Source organism: Ambystoma mexicanum, chromosome 3q (assembly GCF_040938575.1).
Source record: "Ambystoma mexicanum isolate Mex_15411 chromosome 3q, UKY_AmexF1_1, whole genome shotgun sequence".
NCBI lineage: Eukaryota > Metazoa > Chordata > Amphibia > Caudata > Ambystomatidae > Ambystoma > Ambystoma mexicanum.
The window spans coordinates 93884528-93909520 of record NC_090926.1 but is presented as its reverse complement, the minus strand read 5'-3'; the positions used below and the strand labels follow the sequence as shown (position 1 = coordinate 93909520).

Sequence of the window (24993 nt, the reverse complement as noted above, 5' to 3'; positions counted from 1 at the left end):
AGAAGAAATTGATTTTTCAGTGACAAGAACAGGTCGAAATATCGTACATACTATTATTCAACTATGAAACCAAAATGGAAGCCAGTGTAGCACCTGGGTTTATAAACGATCATGGCATGGTTGGTTGTGGGGCAAACAAAATGAGACAATCAGTGAAATAATACATATACCATCAGCAAATACTTCTAATCCTCCATAGCTGGAAGACATAGTGAAAACCATTTACAAGATATATGCATTTTGAAATTCCTGGCTCCTCGTAAAAGGAGGTTTGGGGGCTTTTGTGGACTAACAAATGTCCCAAAACAACTTAGCTGAAGCAATGCACAGAGGAGTGTTACAATCGTCTATCCTGCTCCCTCCTGCAATCGCCCTGCTTCACTGCACACTCAGCAACACTCCGAAATAAGCACAGGGGAGACCAGAGGTAGAAGGGTATTTGCATATAATGAAAGCATGTATCCAAACCGCCTGAGTGGACTGCTCGGCTCCCCCAGGCTGGCAACAACCTTATATACAGTTTAGAGTACATTATACAGTCTGTAGTAAAGCAAACACATTGCTCATTTCCAATTTTTGTATAACCTTTAGTAAAGCAAGCAGAGTGCTGGAGTCTTCTACCTTTGCCAAAGCGTCAGACAACAAGCACATTTGCACACAGGCCTACTGAATTGCCTCTTGGCCGTGAAACTCTTCCTTTAGTCTGCCAGGGACTGTCTGCTTTCTCAATCCTCACTGATCTAGGGACATGCTAATTTAATCTGTACAATGCACAATGGAAGCAGATCCAGGCACTGTATTTTACTACAAAGAAGCTAAAAGAACATCCTACGACCATGGCAAATGTACTGGTTGCAAATACAAGAGTCACAGTTCTCAAAAGAAATAGCATAAAGCACCCTTTACTATGCAGAAGGGATGAAAGTGGTCAATAGATGTGTGGATGGTCGATAATCAATACAAACAGGCAGGTCTTGTAGGTAAGTTGCATGGATGCTTATTTTGGTGTTGCTGACCACCGCTGGAAGGGAGAGTAGAGGTGGTACTTAAGTAACCATTTTAGGAGAGGTAGCCATATTTTTCCAAGTCCAAGTAAATACCCACATGTCTGAAACGTTGGGAGTAAATCACTTGCGTAGCACCCAAAACAATTAAGAAAAGAAGAAATTGATTTTTCAGTGACAAGAACAGGTCGAAATATCGTACATACTATTATTCAACTATGAAACCAAAATGGAAGCCAGTGTAGCACCTGGGTTTATAAACGATCATGGCATGGTTGTTTGAGGGGCAAACAAAATGAGACAATCAGTGAAATAATACATATACCATCAGCAAATACTTCTAATCCTCCATAGCTGGAAGACATAGTGAAAACCATTTACAAGATACATGCATTTTGAAACTACTGGCTCCTCGTAAAAGGAGGTTTGGGGGCTTTTGTGGACTAACAAATGTCCCAAAACAACTTAGCTGAAGCAATGCACAGAGGAGTGTTACATTCGTCCATCCTGCTCCCTGCTGCAATCGCCCTGCTTCACTGCACACTCAGCAACACTCCGAAATAAGCACACGGGAGACCAGAGGTAGAAGGGTATTTGCATATAATGAAAGCACATATCCAAACCGCCTGGGTGGACTGCTCTGCTCACCCAGGGCGGCAACAGCCTTATATACAGTTTAGGTGGTTATCCCAGTCCTAAACAACATTACGCATGTCAAAGCGGATGCCTGCGCCTGCATCTGGGCCCATGTATGGAGTGTAGCAATCAATGCCCAAGCGATAAAAGTGTTAAGGTTCTTATAATGGACTGTTTCCTGAGCACAGTGCAATGTGGCCATGGGTTCTGGTTACAGCTTGTTAGGCACTGTTCGGTCTGTGTACATTCTCTCAGAAATGGTTTTCCATCCCTGGAGGCATGACGGTCACGCATTCCACAGCCACAGTGACCTTGCCGGTGCCAGATCCCATCTCCTCCTGCGCAGGGGCCTCTGAGAAAATAGAAAAAAACACATAATTAGATCACGTAACAAGGAGGGATTATAGCAAGAGTGCGAAAGAGTCCATACTGCATACAACCTCTTGTGCTGCCCTGGAGTCTTCACAGCCTCAACCTCACACCTTCTTCCCTGAGATGTAATGAGTTTAGTGATTGTTTGAGGACAGAGTGTGTCAATGGCTACTGAAATGAGGGTGAGGAACACAGGGGACACATGATTTGATGTTAATGCCATATAATTATTTTTTTCCTAAACACACAACAGTGAATTTTCGCCTTTTAATTGTTTCTAATTTCACTGAACGTGTTACCATCTGAGGGTAGGAGGTCATGTTCCAAAAAAAAAAAAAAGAACGTTAGAAAATGATCAGTCCATTGGCACTACTGCTCTACTGGAAAATGTTGCAGGTGGTACTTAATTGCAAATTACTGCTGTTAGAATAAAATTACAAAGGAGTGTGGGAGCCTCTCTGCTAAGAACGAACATGCTCAAAGACCCTTTTCTATGGAATTTCTTCCACTCAGGAGGGTCTACAACCAGGTTTTAGCTCACTGCAACCTTCACAGAGAGGAAATATACATTTGCATATCAGTCTTTGTCGAACCCACAAGAGCAGTCCAGCAACTACATGCTAGGCAAAGCTCCTCTGAACAAGAGTAGCATCAGCAATCCCAGACACGTGTTTCAGCCTAGTCGGGCCTCATCAGTGAGGTGAAGCTGAGTCTCTCTAAGGCACAGTGAGCAAGGAGTCCATGTCTGGATTACTCTGTCTTACTTAGGGTGAAACCCCAAGTTTTGCAAAGTTACAAAGGAGTGTCGTAGCCCCTCCACGGAAAACAAATATGTGTCAAATATCTTGTTCTTTACAATTTCTTCCACTCAGGAGGGACTACACCCATGTTTTAGCTCACTGCACCCTTCACAGAGGTGAAATATCCATTTGCATTTCAGTCTTTGTCCCGCCCACAAGGGCAGTCCAGCACTAAAATGCTAAGAAAAGCTCCTCTGAACAAGAGTACCAACAGCAACCCCAGACACATGTTTCGGCTTAGTCAGGCCTTATCAGTAAGGTGACACTGAACCCCTCTAAAACACAGTGAGCAAGGGGTCTATGTCTGGTTTGCCCTGAGTTCCTTAGGGTCAAACCGCACATTTTACAAAGTTACAAAGGAGTGGGGGAGCCCCTCTATTGAGAATGAACATGGTTCAAATACACTGTTTTATGGAACTGCTTCAACTAAGGAGGGTCTACAACCACGTGTTAGTTCATTGCACCCTTCACAGAAGAGAAATATACTTTTGCATATCAGTCTTTTCCCCACCCACAAGGGCAGTCCAGCACCAAAATGCTAGGCAAAGCTCCTCTGAACAAGAGTACCATAAGCAACCCCATAGGTAAATTACTGTTGGATTAAAAAACAGAGACGGTAGAACACATATTTTGATGCCTTTTCAGCAGCTACATAAACACCTGTGATGGCAAATGCCACCCTAATTTTACATTTTATGGACTGGCATGTAACCTCTAATACCTAAACCACTTCTACATAATCATGTCACTGTGTGTTCAAAAACAACACATCCTACCTACAACAGCACCTATTTATGGTACACACATTGTTAAGAACATCTAAAAGCTGGACTTATTTTGGGAAGTAAATTCACCCAAAGCCTGGCTGCATTCTGTTCCAATGGAAACTGCTGGCACTGGTACATTTCTGTCTGCTTTATTTTTGATCATGGTGGAAATAGCCCCTTGTGATATTTTCGAATGAACGGAACCCATCAGAATGAATTTCCTGGGTGAAAGTATTTTCCCATTCGGCAATGTCAATGTCATTATATCTTGTGGTAATTGACAATTACTGCCAGCAGTATTGTGAACACTTCGTATCTAATATGGCCCCAGACGATGACTGATATAGCCCCAAAATGTACACAACTGTATTTGTTCTGCATAAACATTGCTTTCGAGAACCACCGTCCGGGCTTCATTATGAATTTTGTGGTAGGAGTAAAACCTTGTGGTATTGTTTATGCACATGTTCTCTATTGAGGCATGATTACGGTTTTATGCAGTAGTATTTACCTCATGTAACATTTCTGGAATACTGCCTGCAGCAAGGACCCCATGAACCCATCATGGGTTTGAATTCTATTTCTTTTTAAGGTGGTACAAATTAGATCCCCATCCTGCCAACATTATAATAAGATGTTACTCTTTAAGTAAAAGGTGCATTACCTTCAACCTAAGGGTAAAAACGATGCGAGATGACCTCATGCTCACTCCATTTGTTGCATAATACACACAAATATCATTACTGACTGACTTGCTGTGTATTTTCCTTCATGGAGCGGCGACGATGTGAACTGCTGTTATCCCACATATATGTCCAACACTCAAATAGCGAGGGAAATGCATTTTTTAAAACGTACCAGACAGAGGCACTTAAGAAATATTGCATGAACTATTTCTGGAATATGCCATGCTTGGCGTAGATTTACCACCAGTGACAGTAAATGCTTAATCCCGGATTAGACCTCAGATTACTGCATGCTGTAAAGTATCTTAATCAAGGCAGTAACCTGATTGGGAATACCGCCAAACATCTAATGAGGGCATTTATGTTTAAAATGCACAACATCAATTTGTGTGGAGGCTTCATAAATTTGCTGTGTTAATAGCCTTTGAGATGAGCGTCCATCATCAATCATTAGACTGGAGAAAGCATTTAAGAAGGCCTAACGGTACTTGGAAAATGAACTTTGCAGCTAAAATTATGTATGTTTTTGTTTCATTTCAAAATGTATAGACACAAATGTACACATTCCTCAGTTAACACGGATCCACAAATAAACCACGTGTTTCATACACATGAAAATTAACGAGTGTTTGGCCAAAAATTGCATAGGAACATGAACTGTCTCTAAGTGCAGATCCGGTTGTCCAAGTAAGTGAATTTCTAAACACTTGACCAAGTAACACCAAAGGCTCCAAACGTTTGAGCTATTTCTTTCTCCAATTAAAGAACTATAAAAAGGTGTGCTAGCCAAACACCCTCATGTCCATGTACTGTTTATTTGTTTCTATCTTTGCTCCTCTGAGATTGTGACAAATCATCTTCCGGATGGGGGGCACCAGTGGTGCAGGGATGAATATCGGTTTCTAAACCATGTATCCACCCCACAGGTCTAATACACCAGAAGGGATCCGAACAGATTGGAATACAAGTGAATTATAAGACCTTCTTGTCCAATTTTGGTAACGTGGCGGAACAACAGGCTTATCTGCGCAAGGTCGTGGATCGTTGGTTAGTTGCAAAATAGCGAAAATACAATTATTACCCAATGATAAAAGGGACTGTCTAGTCAAGGTTGTATAAACAAATCTACTTTATTATTACTAAAACAGACTGTTCTAGCACACTACAAATATGACACATACTATAAAGGAACACAGAGGATAGACAGTTTCATGAAGGAAAAGGATGCACTCTGGAGACTGACAGGAGGATAGTTGGTAAAGTAATCAGTCTTAATGTTCAAGGTTATTCGGCTCAAGCACCAAGGGGGGCAAAGGGTCATAACTGTCTTTAGGGGCCTTCATAGAAGGACAAGGGGGGGCAGAACCACAATGTACCTGATGCTGAAGAAGTTATGGTACTCAACAGCATCAAGGTGGTTCCTGGGTGCTTCGAAGCCCTTGAGGCAGAGTTAGTGGTGGGAAACAGCTGCGGCAACAGGCGGCAGGCAGTTCGGCAAGCAATGTTGGATGGATGTCTGCAGGCTGTCCAGCACAGTGGCTCGGGACAAGAATCGTTTTCTCTGTGCTGGTTGGCGGATCTGGAATTCTGGTTGAGGTGGCTCGGACGGCACTTTTGACTGCAGCGTGACCACAGTCAGAGGTGCAGCTGGATGTTGTTTGAGGGCTCGAATGTCCTTAAAAGATGGATGCTAGATGATGCTTGTGTGACACTCCTCCTAGCTTCTTTGCAGGGCTCATGTCCTTTCAAGGCTGACAGTACAAAGCGCAAGAGAGTGATAGTAGGCAATGACCTTGTCCTTAGTTCAGTTACTCTATGGCGCATCCCACCTAGGAAGCTTGCTGGCAGAACCAAGCAGTGCATGCTCTGTGCTGGCTAGGTACCTGTTATGGTGCTGCTGGATGTGTCCACTGAGTTTGGTATCTCCCTCTGTTCCCTGGGAGATGTTTAGGGGAGGGATCTTGCTTCCCTCTTGTAAAACCTGGCCTTCCTTCACTGGCAGAAGATGTGAGATATACTGTACCTTCAGCATGGGTCCAAATTACTCCTTCTTCTTACTCCTTTCAAAGTCGTCAGATGATCTGCTAAGTGGGGGATTCAGCCCTCTTTTAAATCCAAAGGGGCCCCAGTTATTGATGCAGGCTATGCCTACCTTAATGAACAAATCCTGGGTCCCCACCCACAATCTTCAGGACCAGAGTGCTCTACAACAGGATAGATAAGGGGTGACAACATATGCCTAAGTCCCACCATCTTCCTGTCTATTGTAGATCAAAATGTCTCTCTGGTTAACTGAGCCCTCTGTGACTGATTAAAGTGCAGGTTTCTCTTGAAGTTTGTGCTCGGAGCAGACTTCATGTATCTCCCAAATCACATACTTCTGCCCTCTGAAAGGGGTCAGCTCTGCATGGGTGTCCCACGGTAAATAGTGGACCCAGATGTGCATTTTACTGCCTTTCATACAGAGGGGTGGGAACTAGCTTCAAGTTGACAATTTCATAGCAATGGGGTGTTAGTCCTGCCTTCTTGTTGTCTTATTCAGAAACCAAGCCCCTTCAGGCTTGCCTCAATTATCTCGTAAGTATGCATTGCCACCAGCTGGATTAGACAAAAGAAATGCAGATCCATGGAGCCTTTGATATTTAAATTAGGCTGCCCAATGCTGGAGGAAGGTCTGTGGAATGGCCACACTCATTTTGGAGGCTAATATTCCATCATTCATTTTCCTTATTAAAAAAATCAAAAAGACCAGGCGAGCGCACTCTCCCCGTGTGGATGCTCGAATTCCTCACAGAGATGTTTGGACTCCATGCAAAAATCTTTCAATTTTGGATTCATCTTTTTCAATATATGTATATTCACATGGTATTCAATGCTGAGGATGCCTGCAATGAGATCGTGGTGGCTTTCTGTGCCCACCATCATCAGACTTCAACTCAGATATATTTGAAGACACCCTCATTTTTAACTTGGGGGAGTAAGGATTCTGTGGGGTTCATCCAAATAATAACATGTCATTGTGGGGTGATATGTCTTTAGTGTATTCAGTGTTGCCACCTTCTAAGTGATTTTGACTTAAGGTCTGAGCCATCAGTGATATCGTTCTTGAAGCCTTCTTTGCAAGAGTTAAGAGAAGGCCTATCCACATCATACTTTAAAAATGTGTCACCAAGTTAAATATGGTGTATATACTTTTTAATGACAGCATACATAACAATTTCATCCATAAATGTAGGAATATTAGCATAAGTATATACAAACAGCTAAACATTGACTGTGACTGAAACCTCCCTTAATGTGGCTCTTATTTATTACATTTGTGTCTTCTGGCTAATGGCCTTGTACAGCCTAATCCATGGTATCCAGTCACTAGTGTTTTTTGCTTTATCTTCCAATGTCTAATGTAAAGCATTTGTTCACTATTGGCCCTCTACTGCTCAGTCAATTGGACACTAATAGCTCTGCACCGCCTAATCTGTGGCACATGACTGTCTCATGTATTTCCCTCCCTCATACTCCGACCCTCTCCCACTTGAACAGCCCTCTCAAATCTTCCATCACAGACCCCCCCACTCATCATTGTATCCCTTTCCCTGATCTCTCCCAAAAAAAAGCCCACCAGGTTAAGCAAAATTCTCTAACATCATCGATTCCCCGCCTCCACCTCTACTCCATTACTTCCTCCTTCCCTTCCACCTTCCCCAACTATTCTTAATTTCTGGCTTTATAACATAAATTCCCCTTTCTCACTGATCTCTTCGAGACTCACAAACCTCACTTGTAGTCATGGGAGTTACCAAAACATAAATCCTCCTTTACTAGTCTGCCACCCCTGATGCCCTCCACATCGATTCTGTCACTTTTCTGCAATCCTCCAGCTCATCCAAAGGATGAGGCAGAGTTGGCCTGATGATCAAAAAAGCCAATCCTTCTGCCCCCCTGTCGTAGAGCTGGCTTCTTACCACTTTCCTTTGAGTTTGCAGAACCCACAATCTCCCATCTCACGGCTCTTTCTATCCTCCTGCTCTTTGATCTCTTCTCTTTGACCCCCCGCTCTGCTTCAACTCATTCTTCTCTGATATTAACCTTGGCCTTGACTTCATTCTCATTGGAGCCCCTGTAGAGTTCATGGCTGACTTCAAGATGCCCACGTTCTCTTCTATCCACTAACCCATATGTGACCCCCCCTCTTGTAGGATCACTCCCTAAATTCCATTCAGAAATGACCTTCAATTTTTCAAAGAAACTCTCTTGACCATGTCCACCTCTTATTTCCTTTCCATGTCTAATCTCATTATTGACCCCTCCCCTTATGACCATCCTGTCCCCCACTTCAGTATTACTGTTCCTCTACCAGTTTCACCCCGCCCATATTTTCTATTTCAAACTGAAAATGTAAACGTGAGTTGCTGGTCCCCTACCAAGTCAGGTCCTCCTTTCACACTCCTCCCCAGGGCTAATCCATTGATCATGCCTTCCCAAACTTCGACCTGGCTCTCTGCTGCTCCTTTGAACACCATCATCCCTTGCGAAACCTCACTTACTCGAACCCCTACCCCAACCCCATAACATCCATCAGATCCATGTCCTCAAGACCAAAATACAGCACCACCTGTTCAAATGGTGTGTGTACTATACATCCTCTTCACTTCACCTACAGGGACATTCTCATCTTTGTTGTTATGGTCATCAACTCCACCAAATCATTCTACTTTACTAATCTATTCACTTCTCTTCACCCCTACAAACTCTTCTCCATAGTCCAACTTTAGCTAGCTCGTCCACACCTGTGTGGTATCCTCTCTACAAGTACTGCTAGGGACTTCACCTAGTACTGTTCTTTCAAGATCCCTGATATTAAAGATACCCTGACCACTCTCTTCTCCCTGACTCCTCCTGCTTTTTTCTCCCACCTACTATTCCCATAATTTCAGTCCTGCACACCTGCCCCTCAACTTCTTCCACTGTACTGAAGCCCATAACCGAGGACAGCCAGGCCTGCTTGCACTGCTGTTAAATCATTTGTTCTGCAGACAGTCAATGCACTTGCGCCTCTCACCTGCTCGTATCTCTCTACCGTTTCAACGTATCCCTTTCTCTTGTAATATATTTTCCTGCTTGAAAGTAGCAAGTGTCCACCTGATCTTAAAATGTAATTTGGCTGACCTGAAAAATCTGAATACACTATCCACTGTATCCTTCCTTCCCGAATACTCTAAAATAATCCTTGAAATACTTATCTTGAAAGTGATATTCTCCTACTATAAAAAGCATGACCATCAAGTCCCTCTCCAGTACAAAAACATCCCTTGTTCACCATTATAAACTCACTTCTAATCTTTCTTGAGCTCGATGACATCACTGATGACATCACATGTGTATGTACTTTTCATGAAATATGTGTTCAAGGGATTCTTATTATAATGTTGCGAAAAAAGTGTCAAGGATCATTGCAATAAATATCATACCCTAATTAGTGCATTGAACGATGCATTGATATAAATAGCATTCTATTATGGGGTTCTATCTAGTATACTAAGCTACTCATGCAGAAACATAGCATTGTGTGCAGCGTACAAGATGAAGGTATAATATTTGTAATGTTAATATGTTGAATAATGAAATGATAATTGTTTTCTTAATAGATTTTTGTGTACTGTGAAATATGTAATAAGTATCTGATAAAACCCATGTATTACATAATTGCTTTACTATAGACAAAACACAAAGAGACAAGAACACATGCCAATATGGGTATATACAGGGAAAGTGAAGTTAGCAAAAAAGCACAAGTAGTAGCAGAAACAATTCATAACCTAACTTATTATTTTCATGCAAATAAATGATTGCTGTTTCAAAGCTGCTATTTACCCTGTGTATATGTATCACTTGATGTGATTGGACCCTAAGGAAAGTAGTGTGAGTACAATGTATACAAATATGACCATATACAGGGAAAGTACCGCCATAAAAAAAACAACAGAACTATCAGAAAGTGCTTTAATTTTAAAAAAATCAATTATACAACTAACTTTTAAAAACACTATACAAATCAACCCTGTAAAAAAGACAGCACATGCAGAACACATATGTGTAGGCACTCTGGATAGTTCAACAAGGAGGAAAAAGGCAGGAATTGCAGTAATATCACTCAAAAGGATATGTTAATTTGGAAAAAGAAGCAACAGGGGACTTAACCAGTCTCTAGGGTCCCACAAATGCACCATATTAACAGGAGCTTCAATAGTACCTTGTTCTAGTTCTTAGGCTGAACCAAGCTTCAAGATGAAATGCTTGTGTGTTAAACCAGGTTCGAAGTAGGCAAGCCTCCCTGATCCCAAGTCTAAGAGTCAGCATTGCGGCTGGATTAAACAATGGTCCATACGGTTCAAAAGTGGTGGCAAGAGATGCAGGGCGATGGATCAACAGGAGAGGTTAATGGTTTGAAACCATCAGCACCGCTGGTTTGGATCAATGAGTGTCAAACTGCAGAACAAAATCCTGACTGTTTGATGATTGGTTTGATGACGCAGCAGTTCAGAATTGTCTGCATGGTACACTGGGGCTTGAACAGGGGAGGCATTGAGGCTCTGTAGGAGAGATGTAGTGTCACGCTGCTTTGATAATGGAGAAACAGCATTTTAAACTTTGAAGGTTAGTGCCAAAGGCAGCACTGTGGGTCTTGGCAGTTTGAATGGTAGGAACATGTATCAAATGTGCTTCAAAGTGATTTGAATGATGAAAACATGAGACCTGGCTACTTTGGCACTCTCCATGCTGTGAGTCCCACTGCAGTAGCCACCAGAGAAAGGTCAGTTATTTTCAGCCTCTGCTTTCCCAGCCAATCAATGTTTGCTAGCAGAGTGGTAGATTTTTTCCTCAGCAAAGTTACCCACAATGTGCACTGGGGATGGGTAGGGAAAAGAATGTTCCTTTACCCTAGAACACTTGTCGTCACTCCTGGCAGATGGCTTAGGAAAGGACTGCTCTGCCAACAGGGTTCAAATTAATTCTTCCTGATGTCCTTGAAGGTCCACAGGTGCATCCAAGAAGGAGTGGGAGACACCCACGTCAAAAGATACAAGGCCACAGGGGATTGGATAATAGAAGACCTGCTCTAAGGGGTCCTGACCTTGAGACAAGTACCCCTTTCCTCCTGATATCATAACCAAAATGCCTGATTCTGCGGGACGTGGAGGGACAGGAAGGAGAGCAAATTCCAAAGTAAAGCAAGATGGAGGAACCCATTTTCGAGCTTACTGGTGCTCTGTGGCTGACCTAACTCAACCCCTCACCCCAAATGCAGCTTCATAGACTTTCAACATTGCCACCCCTTAGTGTGTGCCAGGTCTTTGGTATGGAAGTGCTTATAAGGAGATACTGTACCTGGCAGGGAAGAGTTACCCAACCTCTCAGAGAGTCAACAAAGGCACATTTTGTGTCTTGTGTTTCGTTCACTGGAATGCAAAGGGGCAGGTTGGCTGGTATACACATAACCTCTCATACCTGTTCTGAGGTCACAGGGTTTACACTGGTATGTTACAAATCAGATGTGGCTTTAATACTTATTTGAACCATACCAAAGCCTAGTATGGCTTATATTATTAGATTATACAGCTACCAAGTGATACTTGATCATCATTATTATGGTTTTAGAACAGAGGTGCTGAATTAAATGAATCCCCTGCACTGCAGTTAATGTTCAGTCACATAAGCTGTCAATAACGACATCTTTGAACTCTGAACCTGTTCTGTGCCACTGGGAAGCAGGAGCTTCAGATCAGGATACTGATTTATCAGGACAGAGGTGTAAATTGTGCTTTTGGCATGGAGATTAATGAAAGGGGGATCTGATTAGCAGATCACACTTTTGGTGATGGCTTTCCCACATCATTGTATCCTCTATAGAAATCAGAAAGGTCTAGGACTTGTACACCCTTGGCTGATGGCAATCCTTCACATGTCCAATTGTCAGCATCAACTAAGTATGACTACAGAGCCAGCATGCAGCACACTGAACAGTGAACATAATTGGCTATGCAACTGGCACTGATTCTGTACATGTAGAAGGGCAGTAAGAATTGTATCACTATACAATGTGTAATACATTTTAATAATGAACAATTGATGATAGACAGATGCTTTGTATGCAATTTTTTTGTTTTCATTGTTTGTTTGTTTGTTTATTTTATTTATATAGCGCTCCAGATCCGGAGGTAGAAGGGCGCATAAGTAAGCGGTTACAGGGTGGCATATATACATTTCCATAGTCCCTCAAGTGGGATATGTGCAGTTTTCAATCTGTAGTATTAGTAGATCATGTTATTTTCTATTTTAGTTTTCCTTGACCTTACTTCAATTCATGGACTTAGTTTAAAAATGTGAAAATTAGTGTATATCATGAGATAATAGACGTGGTCAAAGTAACACAATTATTTGTTTTGTGTGCATGATGTTTCAGCTGCAGCTTTGGTATCTGCTTACACTATTGTTGATTTTATTTCAAAATATCTGCATATGGAACAACCGGTATTGAAGAGGTGAAGAGTGGTTCTGGACAACCTTCTCTTAAAGTTACCCCCACTAGTGGAAAACTATTTTAGAAGATTCATCCCTAACCTGAGAATGGTATGGGTGTTTGGTCACTGACAAATCCCAATTGTGCTTGTGATGGGCTCACAGGTCTGATGATTTGTTGTCCGATCCAGAGTGGCAGATCCCATGATGAGTAATCGGCTTATTTGATAGGGTTCACCTAGCCAATCAGGCCCTGTCAGGTGATTTGACAAATTCATCTGAGTTTGTGGAGACAATCCGAGTTACTAAAAGCCTCATTATAAGCACAGCAGTTCGATAAAAAAACAGTGCTAAAATGGAGGTAGATCCGTTAATGCCACATTTCCGCACTGCTGTACTACAACTTTGTCAGTGAGGTGGAAGATTTTCTCCAGCTAGAAGCTGGAGGAAAATCCTCCACCTTACCCCAAAATAAAATGATAAAATCCACCCGAATAACTGCTTGCAAAGTTTTTGCTGCTGGTAATTCCACAAAAATTCCCATGGAGTCCTACAGACTCCAAAAAATGGGGACTAACTTCATCTATCACCACTAGTAATCTGGTCGTAATTCCACCAGACCAAGTGTCAGTAACGGTATATCCGTGTGGTGGTATTTCAATGGATTTACCTCCATGAAACCACCAAACTTGCAATGAGGCTCTAAGTGTCCTAAAGGAGGTTTATCCCATGTTTTCATGTCCAGCTCACATATTTTCCCTGTGTGGGTGTTGCTAAACTGTGAGGGAAGGCCTTACACAGGGAATACTCACACTTGGAGTATGGTTGGTGCTTTTCGGTAGTTGTTGGGAAGTCTTTTGAGGGGTTAGGATACATGTTATCAGTTTTCTATTTGGGCCGGTGTGTACTAACTTGCTGTTTTGTCTGTTTTTGAAGCCATTGTGTTAGATTCCCCTCCTAAACATTTTTTTTAAAAAGTCTTATCAGCTTGCACCTTTGCCCATTTTGTGCCCCCAAAACACAAAAAAACGTTTGTAACCATGTGTCCTGGTGGCACAGGATAGTGTATCGGGTGTGTCATCAAAGGGTAGCAACTATGCAGCCAGCACCAACACCCCCTCCAGCCGAGGTGAGGAGAAATGTCCCAGCATGTCCCCGGGCCAGCATGTAGCATGGCAGCAACATCGGGCACACTGTAGCCAAACCCCTGCACATATCCGGCGTACCCAAATCTGCAACAGTGGCCCTGGCATCTGTGACCAGCAGCACATCCCTTTTTGCCACTGTCAACTCCCAGTGGTTAGGATGGTGAACCCCCAATGACAGCAGGTATCCTTCACCAGGATCCCCTTGTTATGGTCGTACTGTATGGGAGGGACTGATATGAGTGGGACTGATTGCTTAATTGTGGGCTGATGGTTAGAGTTGTGGAGCTGCACACATAGTGCTGGTAGGCATTATGTGAAGTCATATAGAGCTCCATGCCCTCTCCCTTCTGTATGACATCGTGCACAGGGGGTGAAATGAGGCATTGATGGAGGAGGTACTTGCCTCACAAGGGAACCCACCACCCACGAGAGAGCCAGCAGTGTGTAGAAAATCTAGAGATATGTATGAAATGCTTTGGGGTAGACTTTGCTCATTGTGCACAGAGGATGAAGCAAGCCAGCAAAGGGTGAGGTACTGGCCTCTAATTGGGACTTCACCACCTACAAGAGTGGCAGCAGTGCATAGAAGAGCTAGAAAACTTTATGAAATGCTGAGTGGGAGAGCTTGCACCCTTGGGTGGGCGCTGCACCCTCTGAAAGAGACTGAGGCCCTCATTACAACACCGGCGCTAAACCATGGCGCCATTAGCACCATGGTTGGTGCCGGTGTTGTAACGAGTCCGCCATGGTGAAATGGGGAAATACCGCCCCATTCCAAGGTTGGCGGGGCAGTATTTCCCCATTTCCCCATGGCCCTTCACCATTTCCATTTTTGCCCCATAGCGCTCAATCGGAATGGGGAAGGTGGCAATTACGGTACTGCAAATTGCGGTACCGTAATTGCCTGCAAGGTCCCTTTGAGGGTCCCTACTTTAACGGCTGGTCCAGACCAGCCGTTCAGGTCGGGTCCCGCAAAGGGACCTCGTAGTAAGGCACTAAGTGGTTAACGGCGCTGCAGCCTTTTACGGCGCCGTTAACCACTTAGCGCCTGGGTCGTAATGAGGCCCTGAGAATATTTAGGGGTGGGTGTGCTCTGTGAAAGAATCCGAAAACATTAGTGGGTTGCTATGTCCTGCCAAAAAACCTGAGCACTTTAAAGGCTGGTTGTGCCGTGTGGAAAGATTTGAGAGCCTTACTGGTTGGATGTACAATGTCGAAAATAGCTGAGCACCTTAAGAGGTGGATATTACCTGTGATAAAACATGAGAACGTTAGTTGATAACTTTGCCCTAATAAAATAATTTTAAAAAATGAGAATTTTATGGGCTGGATGCACCCTTTATAAAAATCAAAGAACAGTAGTCACTCACATTTACTGATGAAGTCTGTGACCACACAGTGAATGACATGTGCAAATAAGGAAATGGGCATTGTGTTGCCAATTTATAAGCCAGCAAGGACATTTTATCCATGGTCTGCTGAAACAAAGACACAATGCTAATTTAGAGGCTGTAGCCACAGTGCTTCCAACTTCTTCTGAGGTTATCCCACCTGTAGCTTATTCTTTGTATCCCTTGTATGCCTGGTGCAGGACCACATACACCTACTTCCCCCGTGAGTCACTTGAGCACCCCTCTTGGCTGTTGGTGGAACCAAGGACCTCTAAAAGTGCTTTGATGACAAGGAAGATTATTATCTGACCATTTCTCCATAAGCCCATGGTGAAGTGGACTTATTTCCTAAAAGACTGCAGTAGTGCCACCCACTGAGGCCACAAACCTACTGTGCAATACTTGTACCACTTTAAGAGAGAATAAGTGACAGCCCGGAAGTACAAAGCAGTGAGCAACTTTTCCCATAAGGCTCCAGAAACCAGCATTTCCCACAAATATATAGGGAAAGAAATCTTTGCCTACATCACAGCAAGGTTAGCATTGGGCATGCACTATATGTCATGGGACAATTCATATTTCTGTCCAAACTCAAATGCTTCCATACCACTGCCCTGATGAAATAGGGTGCAGGGGTAGCTCTTTGTTTCATATTCTTAATGCCAACAACTGGTGCAGCTGAAGTATTTTCAAGGGTAATTGTATGGACTGGTGGAGGCACACTGATTGCCTGGTGGTACGGGAAGGGATGAAACTTAGATATTTTGTTTTCTTCCTGTGTCTTTCTATAGAGCTGCTGAACATTGCACCATATACATGTGGCACACAAGTGTGTCCAAACCTTCCCTGAAAAGACTTTCTGGAAGATTGTGCATGCTGCCAGAATTGTTTGCTGTTCATTGTCTTTGAAGTACTTGACAACTTTTGGCTTTTGTAGTGAGATAGCAGCACCCACACTTGATTCATTGGGGTGTGATGTTGTGGCAGGTGGTGGTGCTGAGGGAGTTCTAGATGTCATGTAATGATGTGGTGTGCCTTCTGATCTGAGATGTGAGGTCTGTTTCTCAAAGAGTCTGTATACAGGTTGGAGGCAAGCTTCTATTAATAATATAGTCCCAGCATTCTCCTACTCCACCTTAGTGTCACTGGTTTTCAGCTGCAATGCTTGTTCCCATGTGGGCTCTGATGGAGTTGCATCTTTGTCTAGATGATCTAGATTGTTGATCAGGGAGGTGGGAGATGGGGGGAGGGGTTTGGTCCAGCAACTAGCTGCTCTTCTTTTTTTTCTGATTACTCCCAGTCTCTCTTCCTTTCCCCATGTATTGCTAAGCCTTGTCCTCTAACTTGTGGAGTTACTCAGGGATCTGCGCTTTCTCCCCTTCTCTTTAATATTTATATTTTGCCTTTGATCTCCTTGATACACTCCTTTAGGTTTTGGTGTTATTCTTATGCTGATGACACTCAGATTGTGATGCAACTTGATTTGGGGCAGCCATCAACAGCGGAGCTTTGCCAAAATTGCCTTTGGCAATCTCGGTCTGGATGGGCACCAACTGGCTCCGTCTCAATGGTGACAAGACCGAGGTCCTGGTCGTCGGGGCTACACCTGAGACTTCTCTCTCGTTGGCCGATTTCTGGCTGCCCGAGCTGGGCCCTGTGCCACAGCTGGTCGTAGTAGTAAAAAATCTGGGGGTGAAGTTCTTGTCCTCCCTCTGCCTGCTCGCTCAAATAAGCTCTGTCTGTCAAGGGGTTTACTTTAGGCTTCACACTCTTCGTAAAGTTCTCCCCTTTCTTCCCGTGGGACTTCGCCCACTGGTGGTCTCGTCTCTGGTTGCTGGTCACTGGATTTTTGAAATTCTTTTTACCTGGGCCAGCCGGCCTATCTGCTGCAGTGCCTGCAGATCCTCCAGAATTCTGCGGCACGGCTTGCCACGGGAACCTTTTGGTCCATCTCTTTTTCACGTGTACTTAAATTGCTGCATTGGCTCCTGGTGGCAGCCAGATTAAGTTCAAGACTTTGTGCATTGTGCACCATGCTTTTTATGGTGTTGGCCTGAATTCCTGCAGGAGAAATTTTGCTGATACGTTTCAACTCGCTCCTTGAGGACAGCAAATACTGCTTGGATTTTGGTACAACGTGTTAGATGTGACAGTGTGGGAGCCGCTCTTTTTCTGTTGCAGCTGCATGCTTGTGGAACTCTCAGCCCACGCCTCTTCGTCTTACTGAGGATTATCTCAGTTTAAGGCGGGCTGCAAAAACTTGGCTTTTTGCAGCCTAATATCTGATTTTGGTCTTTGGCTTTCTTTGTCGGTCTCAGTATAGTTTTTGCCTTAGCTTCATGATGCCCCTTGGGTGAAAGTTTGCGCGTTATATATGGTTTAACATAACATAACATCAACCATCTCATTACCATTACTGTCCGATCAGTTTAAGGGGTGATGGAGGTAGTGATTTGAAATATTGTTATAACAATAATAATAATAATAATAATAATAATAATAATAATAATAATAATAATAATAATAATAATAATAATAACAATGTTCTATCCCTTATGTACCACTTTTATCCAAAGCACTTTACATTGAACATTTTTTATGTACAGTTATTTTTACCCAATCTGAATCAGCGTTCTCTTCATCAACCACAAACAGATGAATAGATGAGTCCAACCATACAGGCATGTGCAACTGTGACTTGCAGATCATACACAGATCTCCACAGTGAGTGTTTAACCCAATGAGTTATCATTCCGGCTAAAAACAGTTTTCTTACAGACACATTTTCAGACTCCTCCTTCTGTTCAAGAGCTCTGTCTGTCATGTGTTCATGGTCTTCATTAGATAGGACCTGCATACATGTCCTTTCTGTTGCTTTCTTCCAGCTAATTCTAGTGAGTAGCACTCTTCCACAGTATGTGGCATTCCCAGCTCTGCCTGCGCCACCTCCCTGGTGTCACCCATTGGAACTTGTACGGACCACTAGCTCAAGGGGTTGGGCAATGATTGGTGTGCTGCCTGCTGACTCCCAAATGTCTTCTTCTTACTGACAGCTAAATTAGGTTATTGTGGTTCTCTGACAATCTACCCTGAGGCTTTGCTGGCTTATCTCACTCCTCCTCCCAGGTATCAAACAAAGGCATGTCTCTCGTCCAATCACTTCAAGAGATAGACACAACTCCCGGGATCTCTGCTTTGCCCTTCCAGCAAAATCAGGCAAGCATAACTCTCCCAAAAGTTGCCTCCTCCGGCTCCTCCTGCTTAGTGTCACCACATGGCATGTGTCTTGTCCACTCGTTTCACAAGATGGATAGTGAAGGCAGTGTCACCCGCAACCTTCCCGAATCTCTGCTACTCCCTTTCAGCAAAATAAGGTGAGTGTGAATCGCCCACAATCTCCCCTTGTGGATTCTTGGCTCCTCTCACTCCTCTACCCAAGTGTGACTGGATGCCATATGTCTACTCTACTCATTGCAAGAGAAGGACACTGATTCATCTGACACCAACCTCCCCAAATCTCCTGAGATGGCAATTTATGTTGCTCACCACCTCTAATTCAGTGGCATTGTCACACCGTGCTGTGCAAGCAAAACCAAACCTAAATCTCACTCTCTTACTCGGTCCCAGTCACTCACTACCACTCCCGACCCTTTTTCCTACAAATACCCTACATATCCCTACGCTTCCTGAAATATGCTAGGCCTGCCTCCATCAACAACCATCTGCCACAATGCAAGCTTCCTGAGACTGAAAGGGGAGGTTCCACCAGGCGTTCCCTCATACAAACCATCTAAACAATCGCCAAACAAACTTTTCCAAAAGTTCTAAGTTTCGTCATTGATGAACCACTGAACATTTGGGAGAATCGGGTTTATCGCGGGGAAGTTGGCGAGGGCTTAGGGATGAGCGGTGCTCCTGAGCTCCCACCATCCACTACGAGGTTGCCTTGTGCTTGCTACTGTCAGTCTCAGTGCAACAAAAAAAAAGAGAGACTGAAATATCCAATTGCGATCAGGAATTCGTGATGAGAGCATGAAGGGTCAGGAAGGGAAGGCTTTTCTCGCGGTCCTTGCATAATGCAAACAGTGTGCACCAGGCAAACACTTTTAGCCACAGAAATGTACAATATGAAATTGTAAGCCCTCCGATCCCACCTGTTGCCATCCAGTCAGGCACATGTTGCATAGCTCCACTAATGGATTAGATGCTTGGATCAAGGACCTTACCAAAAACTCAGTGGGCCAATGAATTTCCTAGTTTACCTCGTTCGCTCTCTAGGGGTCTGCAACCTTTGGCTCGCAGGCTGTTTTGGACTACAACTCCCATCAGCCCTAGCCAGTATATTCAATGGAAAGGGGTCATGGGAAGTGTAGGCCAAAACATCTGGAGAGCCACGGTTGCAGATCCCTTCTCTATTGTTTTAATATCCATTGCTGAGCAGTGAGTACTGCGGGGAAAAGAAAAGAAAAAAACAGTCAGGGTTACAGCTCAGGCACGCTTTTGTTTTGCGAGCTCCGAAAGCAAACCAGCTTGAGAAAGCGGAACTCCGTGGCCATCCTGGACTAACTCGGAAAGCCGCAGTCCCCTCCGCCAGGACTGTGGTAGTACATCACTGCTGAAGATAGCCACAGCAGTCCCACAAAGGTTGTCATCGCAGGCACCACGTTTGAAGAAACAAGAGCATCGCTCTCACTCCCACTGCCTTATTAGACAGTTCCTGCCGCTTTGTTTCTTCCTGTAAACTTTCTTTCCAGCGCTAGCCCCTTCCCTGCCTCCCTCCTCCCCCTGACACACACACAGGCAGACACAGATGCTTCTGCAACTTGCACGGTCTGTCTCACAGGGCGAGCAGAACTCCGCAAACACACACGAGGATCCTGCACAAACCAACCCATGCTTGCGCCCCACAATGAGAAATCGACTATGGGGCCACAGACTTCTCCCAGCTCGACCTCCCAGGGTAGGAATGCAAGCGGCGAAGGAAGCAAGCCGAAGTGCCCGCCAATGACCTTGTGCATCAAAATCCAGAAAAGGCACCTCTACGCGCCGTGGGCAAGGTAAGTGTTCATACAGTGACAGACTGACAGCACACAACCAACCACTGAACTGCCTCGAGAAAACGAATGCTGTGTGTAAGATTCACCAAGGAGCCTTGGGGTGGACAACGTAAACAATTGGAGGGGGGAGCGGACCAACATGTGTCAAATGATCTCAACACCCCTAAAGGGGATTGACTCTTCTCCTGGGCATACGCGCCCCCCCCCCCCCACTGCCCAACCCCTGAGTTCCTCTTGCTTCGCTGCAAGTTCACCTGAATTGCTATGCATCTAGCCCTCATTCTCTCTGCGTGCGCCTGACGTGCATTGTTGTTGTTGCCTCCTGTAGTGATGTGCTGTGCCCACGTTTGTAAAACGATGCACAGCGCAGTACGTCAGTCACGTGGCAACGGAAACTTATGACAAAGCATAGACTCGAGAATCCATCTGGCTGGTTGTGCTATGTTGCTATCCATTGGGACGATGTTTCCTTGTCGTTTCCCATTGCCCGATGGTACATTGGAGAGTCATGTGATGTGTATATGTGCCATGTTGCAGGGGAGCTTTTCCAAGTATGTCTCAGTTACTGTTGGGCACAGCATAAGTCCCATTGCGTCACAAATACTGCTTTCTTTAGGGTTGCCTGCGGAGAGCAGGAAGCAGTGTTTCCATTATTAAAGAATACTTTCTGTTGGCCTACAAAAATGCAAGATGCCATGTGTGCTTTATAAATGCCTGTGTTAATGTTTTGCTCATTTTGCTGATTTGCTGACCTCGAGTTAGGCCCGCTTTCACTTACTATGTTGCTTTAGATGTCAGGGGACCTAAATCAGACCTGATGGGAAAAGTGTCCATCGTGTTATCATCATACGCTAGCAGAGGTCTGCAACCTTTAGCTTTCCAGATGTTTTGTACTACAACTCCCATCAGCCCTATTTAACATAGTCAATAGAGAAGGATCATAAGAGTCATATAGTCCAGAACATTTGGTAAACTGCAGGTTGTAGACCACTGTGCAAAGGACTGATTAGCACACTGGGATCTCAACATGATTGGCATGTGAGCATTTGCATGCATCTTGCACGTTTGATGTTGAACAGAAAGGTGCAAGGACCAGTCCCACACGTTGGCATGTGTGTTATTTTCAGTCAGTGGATTCTGGCCAGTGCAGTGTCAGAGCATGTGCCTGTTTTCACTGCGCTTGCTGAAAATATGTCCACAATACCACCCTTGGTGTGCTTGATGTACAATTGAAATCACAACATATGTTCATGCATTTCATTTCATGGTGTATGCCTGTAATCGGCCAACATACATGGGGGGTCATTACGACCCTGGCGTTAAGGGTTTAACGGCGCCGTAAAAGGTGTCGGCACCGTTAAACCCTTAACGCCTGATTACGAGGTCCCTTTGCGGGAGTAGGGTGCCGCAAAGGGACCTCGGTGTTATTTACGGTACTGCAATTTGCGGTACCGTACTGAGCGCCTTCACCAGTCCCATTGAGCCCTATGGGGCGAAAATGGGAATGGGGAAGGGCCATGGTGAAATGGGGAAATACCGCCCCGCCAACCTTGGAATGGGGCGGTATTTCCCCATTCCACCATGGCGGACTCGTTACAACACCGGCACCAATCATGGTGCTAATAGCGCCATGGTTTAGCGCCAGGGTTGTAATGAGGGCCATAGACATGGGGCCTCATTACACGGTAGGTGGTAAGGGTTTACCGGTACCGGTAAGGGCACTGGTACCGGTAAACCCTTACTACGAGGTCCCTTTGCGGGACCCGACCTTAACCGCTGGTGTAGACCAGCCGTTAAAGTTGGGACCCGCAAAGGGACCTTGGTGCTATTTGCGGTACCGTAATTAGCTCCTTCCCCTTTTCCATTGAGCCCTATGGGGCAAAAATGGGAATGGGGAAGGGCCATGGAGAAAGAGGGAATTACCGCCCGCCAACCTTGGAATGGGGTGATAATTCCCCTTTTGGTACCGGCAGCAACCATGGTGCTAATAGCACCATGGTTTACTGCATTCCATGTAATGAGGCCCATTGTGTTGATAAGACATGAGTGTGCATTGTCTAATGCAGCATATATTGGCCTTCTACTGAAGGTCATCATTCATATTCTGGTATACCTCTTGCCCCCCCCCACACCTCCCTCCCCCAGTTTCTGTTTCTGCTTTAATGAACCAGCCTTTTATTTAACCTTTCATAAACTCTCAAAGAAATGCCTGACACATGAAACCTGACATGACCTCCATGTTTACTTGGACTAACAGCTGTCGGCACACCATCTTTTTGTGTGTGCTTCCTCAAAGATATATATCCTTTCCCAGACGTCGTAAGATAAACACCCAGAACTTCTGCCTTTAAATATTTTGCTACACAGCCGGCTTCCCCTCTGCACTCCCAGGGGAGTGGGGTAGGCACTTGTAGAGCTTTGATGACGGTCTTCGGCAGAAAAGATGTCTTTCAGAGATAAAGAGCACCAGCACTCAATCAAATGTATGTCGGGTTAAAAATGTGCAGTCCATCAAACCAATGAATACAAAGTATAAGTAGACTTAAAAAAAATAACCTTTCAAACACATTAAAAGAAGCCCTGCAGATAGCTATTAAATCAGTATTATAATTTCAAATAAGAGTAATAGCCTCATATCTCTGTATCCGAACCACCTTCTCCTGCAACCTCCAAATAATCTAAAAATGACATAATGAAACATACAATAATAATTTTTTTTCCAGCACATGCATGTAATGCCTCTTAAACCACGACCAGGCATCCAAAAGCAGCTATGCTGCTAAGAGACTAATTCGATCAGTCAATGAATGTCCTCCCAACATATGGGCAGAAGCCGCATTATGGGGAACTAACCCAAGAGTTGGCTGAAACCTTTCTATATCCCTCCTGTATAACAACGCCAAAGTAACATATGTTGCCAGGCTCGGACTGGCCTATAGGCCAAAAGCACACAAAGCTGGGGTGGGTTGGTTTTTTTTTGGTCAAAGTGGGCCACTTTTATGGCCAATGTGGGCCACTTTGATGAGTTACTTCACTGTGCAGCTAATAGTTTTGACCAGTGTTGCTGAATATATATTCTTTCAAATTAACAATTTTCATCACATTTTTCTCATTGGGTACTATTCAACCATTGTCACCATAGGAATGAATTGCTATTTGCATCAGTGGGCTACCATTTCATTGGTGCCCAAGACCATTTTATGGCCCAGTCCGACCCGGCATGTTGCCAAACAGTGCAAGTGCTGCTGTCTGTTAAAATTCAGCAGGAACGTTAAGGCCAGCCTTTAGATGAGGCCCCTACCATCCCAATAAATGAGATCAAAAATCCCGTCCACCGGCTGGCAAACCAGGGAAAAAGAGAATCGTCTAGATCCACAAGTCTCAGCTGCATCACAAGGCCCATATTTAAGTGCCAGCACTTTCAGAACTTTAGTTTGGATACATACACCTCTCCAGGCCAGGGATATCTGCCCTGCCAGAGCTGGGGCAGCCCAGAAGGATGTAAAGTCACAAGAGATCCATGGGCACCAGTGTTCCACTCTCATTCGACTACATCCCATCTTTGGTGTCGCTAGGTTTGGAAAAGCTCCAGGGCTATGCTAATGTCGGGACGGTCGGGACTCGGGCTAGCTAGCTAGCCTTTTGGTTGTAGCCCTGAGCTTCTATCCAAGGCTACAACCAAAGGACCCGGCGCTATAACCTCTGTAGAACCGCCTAGCGATGCCTCTGCATCCCATTCTGTTCGATCTGCAAAAATCACGGAAGCCCAGGTTCTTTCTTTTTTATTTTAAAAAGGCGCACAGGCAGGTCTTTCTCAGTTCAAGGTCTCAGCCTTTGGAATTTCATGCTGCAAGATATTAGAGCAATTGAGGGCAAGCTCACCAGCAGTGCCACGCCCTCTGAGGCTGCAGCCGTTTTCGCGCGTCTAGAAATGCACATGAGCGTCGGTGCCCACGTCATTCTTTTCATGTGAGCGATATCACTAGGCTGGCGCAGAAGGTGCCACTTTTGGACAGTTTGACAACACATGTTGTGTAGAGTTGTGCTTTACTGTTGGGCTATGAATGCATGGATGTCGCCTGGATGCTTACTCAATTCACCCCTTTCTAACACGGCCCCAGCTCTACTTGGGAGCGTGCATCGAATCACTGCGCTGCAGCGAGAGCTTGCCGGGGCAGAGGTTTTGCTTGCGCCATCACTCTTTCAGGCCTTATCTGAGAAAGCGTTGAATATGAACTGTTTTTACAATCTAGCGAACATGTTTCTAAATATAAACTCGCCACATGTGTAGATATTTCGGAGAGGCCTAATTCTGGCCGTGCATTGCAAACCTTAGAGTATTGGCACAGCTATGCAGTGTCTCAGCGGTGGCGGGACAGAATGGCATGTCGCAGCACACAGCCGCGGGCTGCAGCCAGAGCTGTGTATGGGAGCAGAGATGGAGACCAGCAGGGATACCATTCCGTTCAGGAAAGTGTATGTTTGCAGAACTGTGGGAATTCATAAAACATGCATCACTGAATGTGCTGGAAAAGGAAAACATAGTTTTAACCCACCTCGTTTGGGAGGAGTGGCTCGAGTGATTGGGGCAGTGTAGGGGTGGAGCAATGGCATA

At 44.5% G+C, this 24993-nt stretch overlaps 1 protein-coding gene across 2 annotated transcripts in view; it reads left to right on the top strand.

The window, feature by feature from the left end:
* PDE1B (phosphodiesterase 1B) overlaps positions 1 to 24993 on the top strand; it is a 1810462-nt gene that overhangs the window by 604902 nt on the left and 1180567 nt on the right. The window contains exon 1 of one of the 2 annotated variants that reach the window (XM_069653208.1): positions 20114 to 20378. The exons of the other annotated variant lie outside the window; for it this stretch is intronic. Coding sequence (XP_069509309.1) covers positions 20215 to 20378 — 164 coding nt within the window. The 5' untranslated portion in view covers positions 20114 to 20214. Of the gene's footprint in view, positions 1 to 20113; positions 20379 to 24993 lie in introns of those variants that run through there. 2 annotated transcript variants of the gene reach the window in all.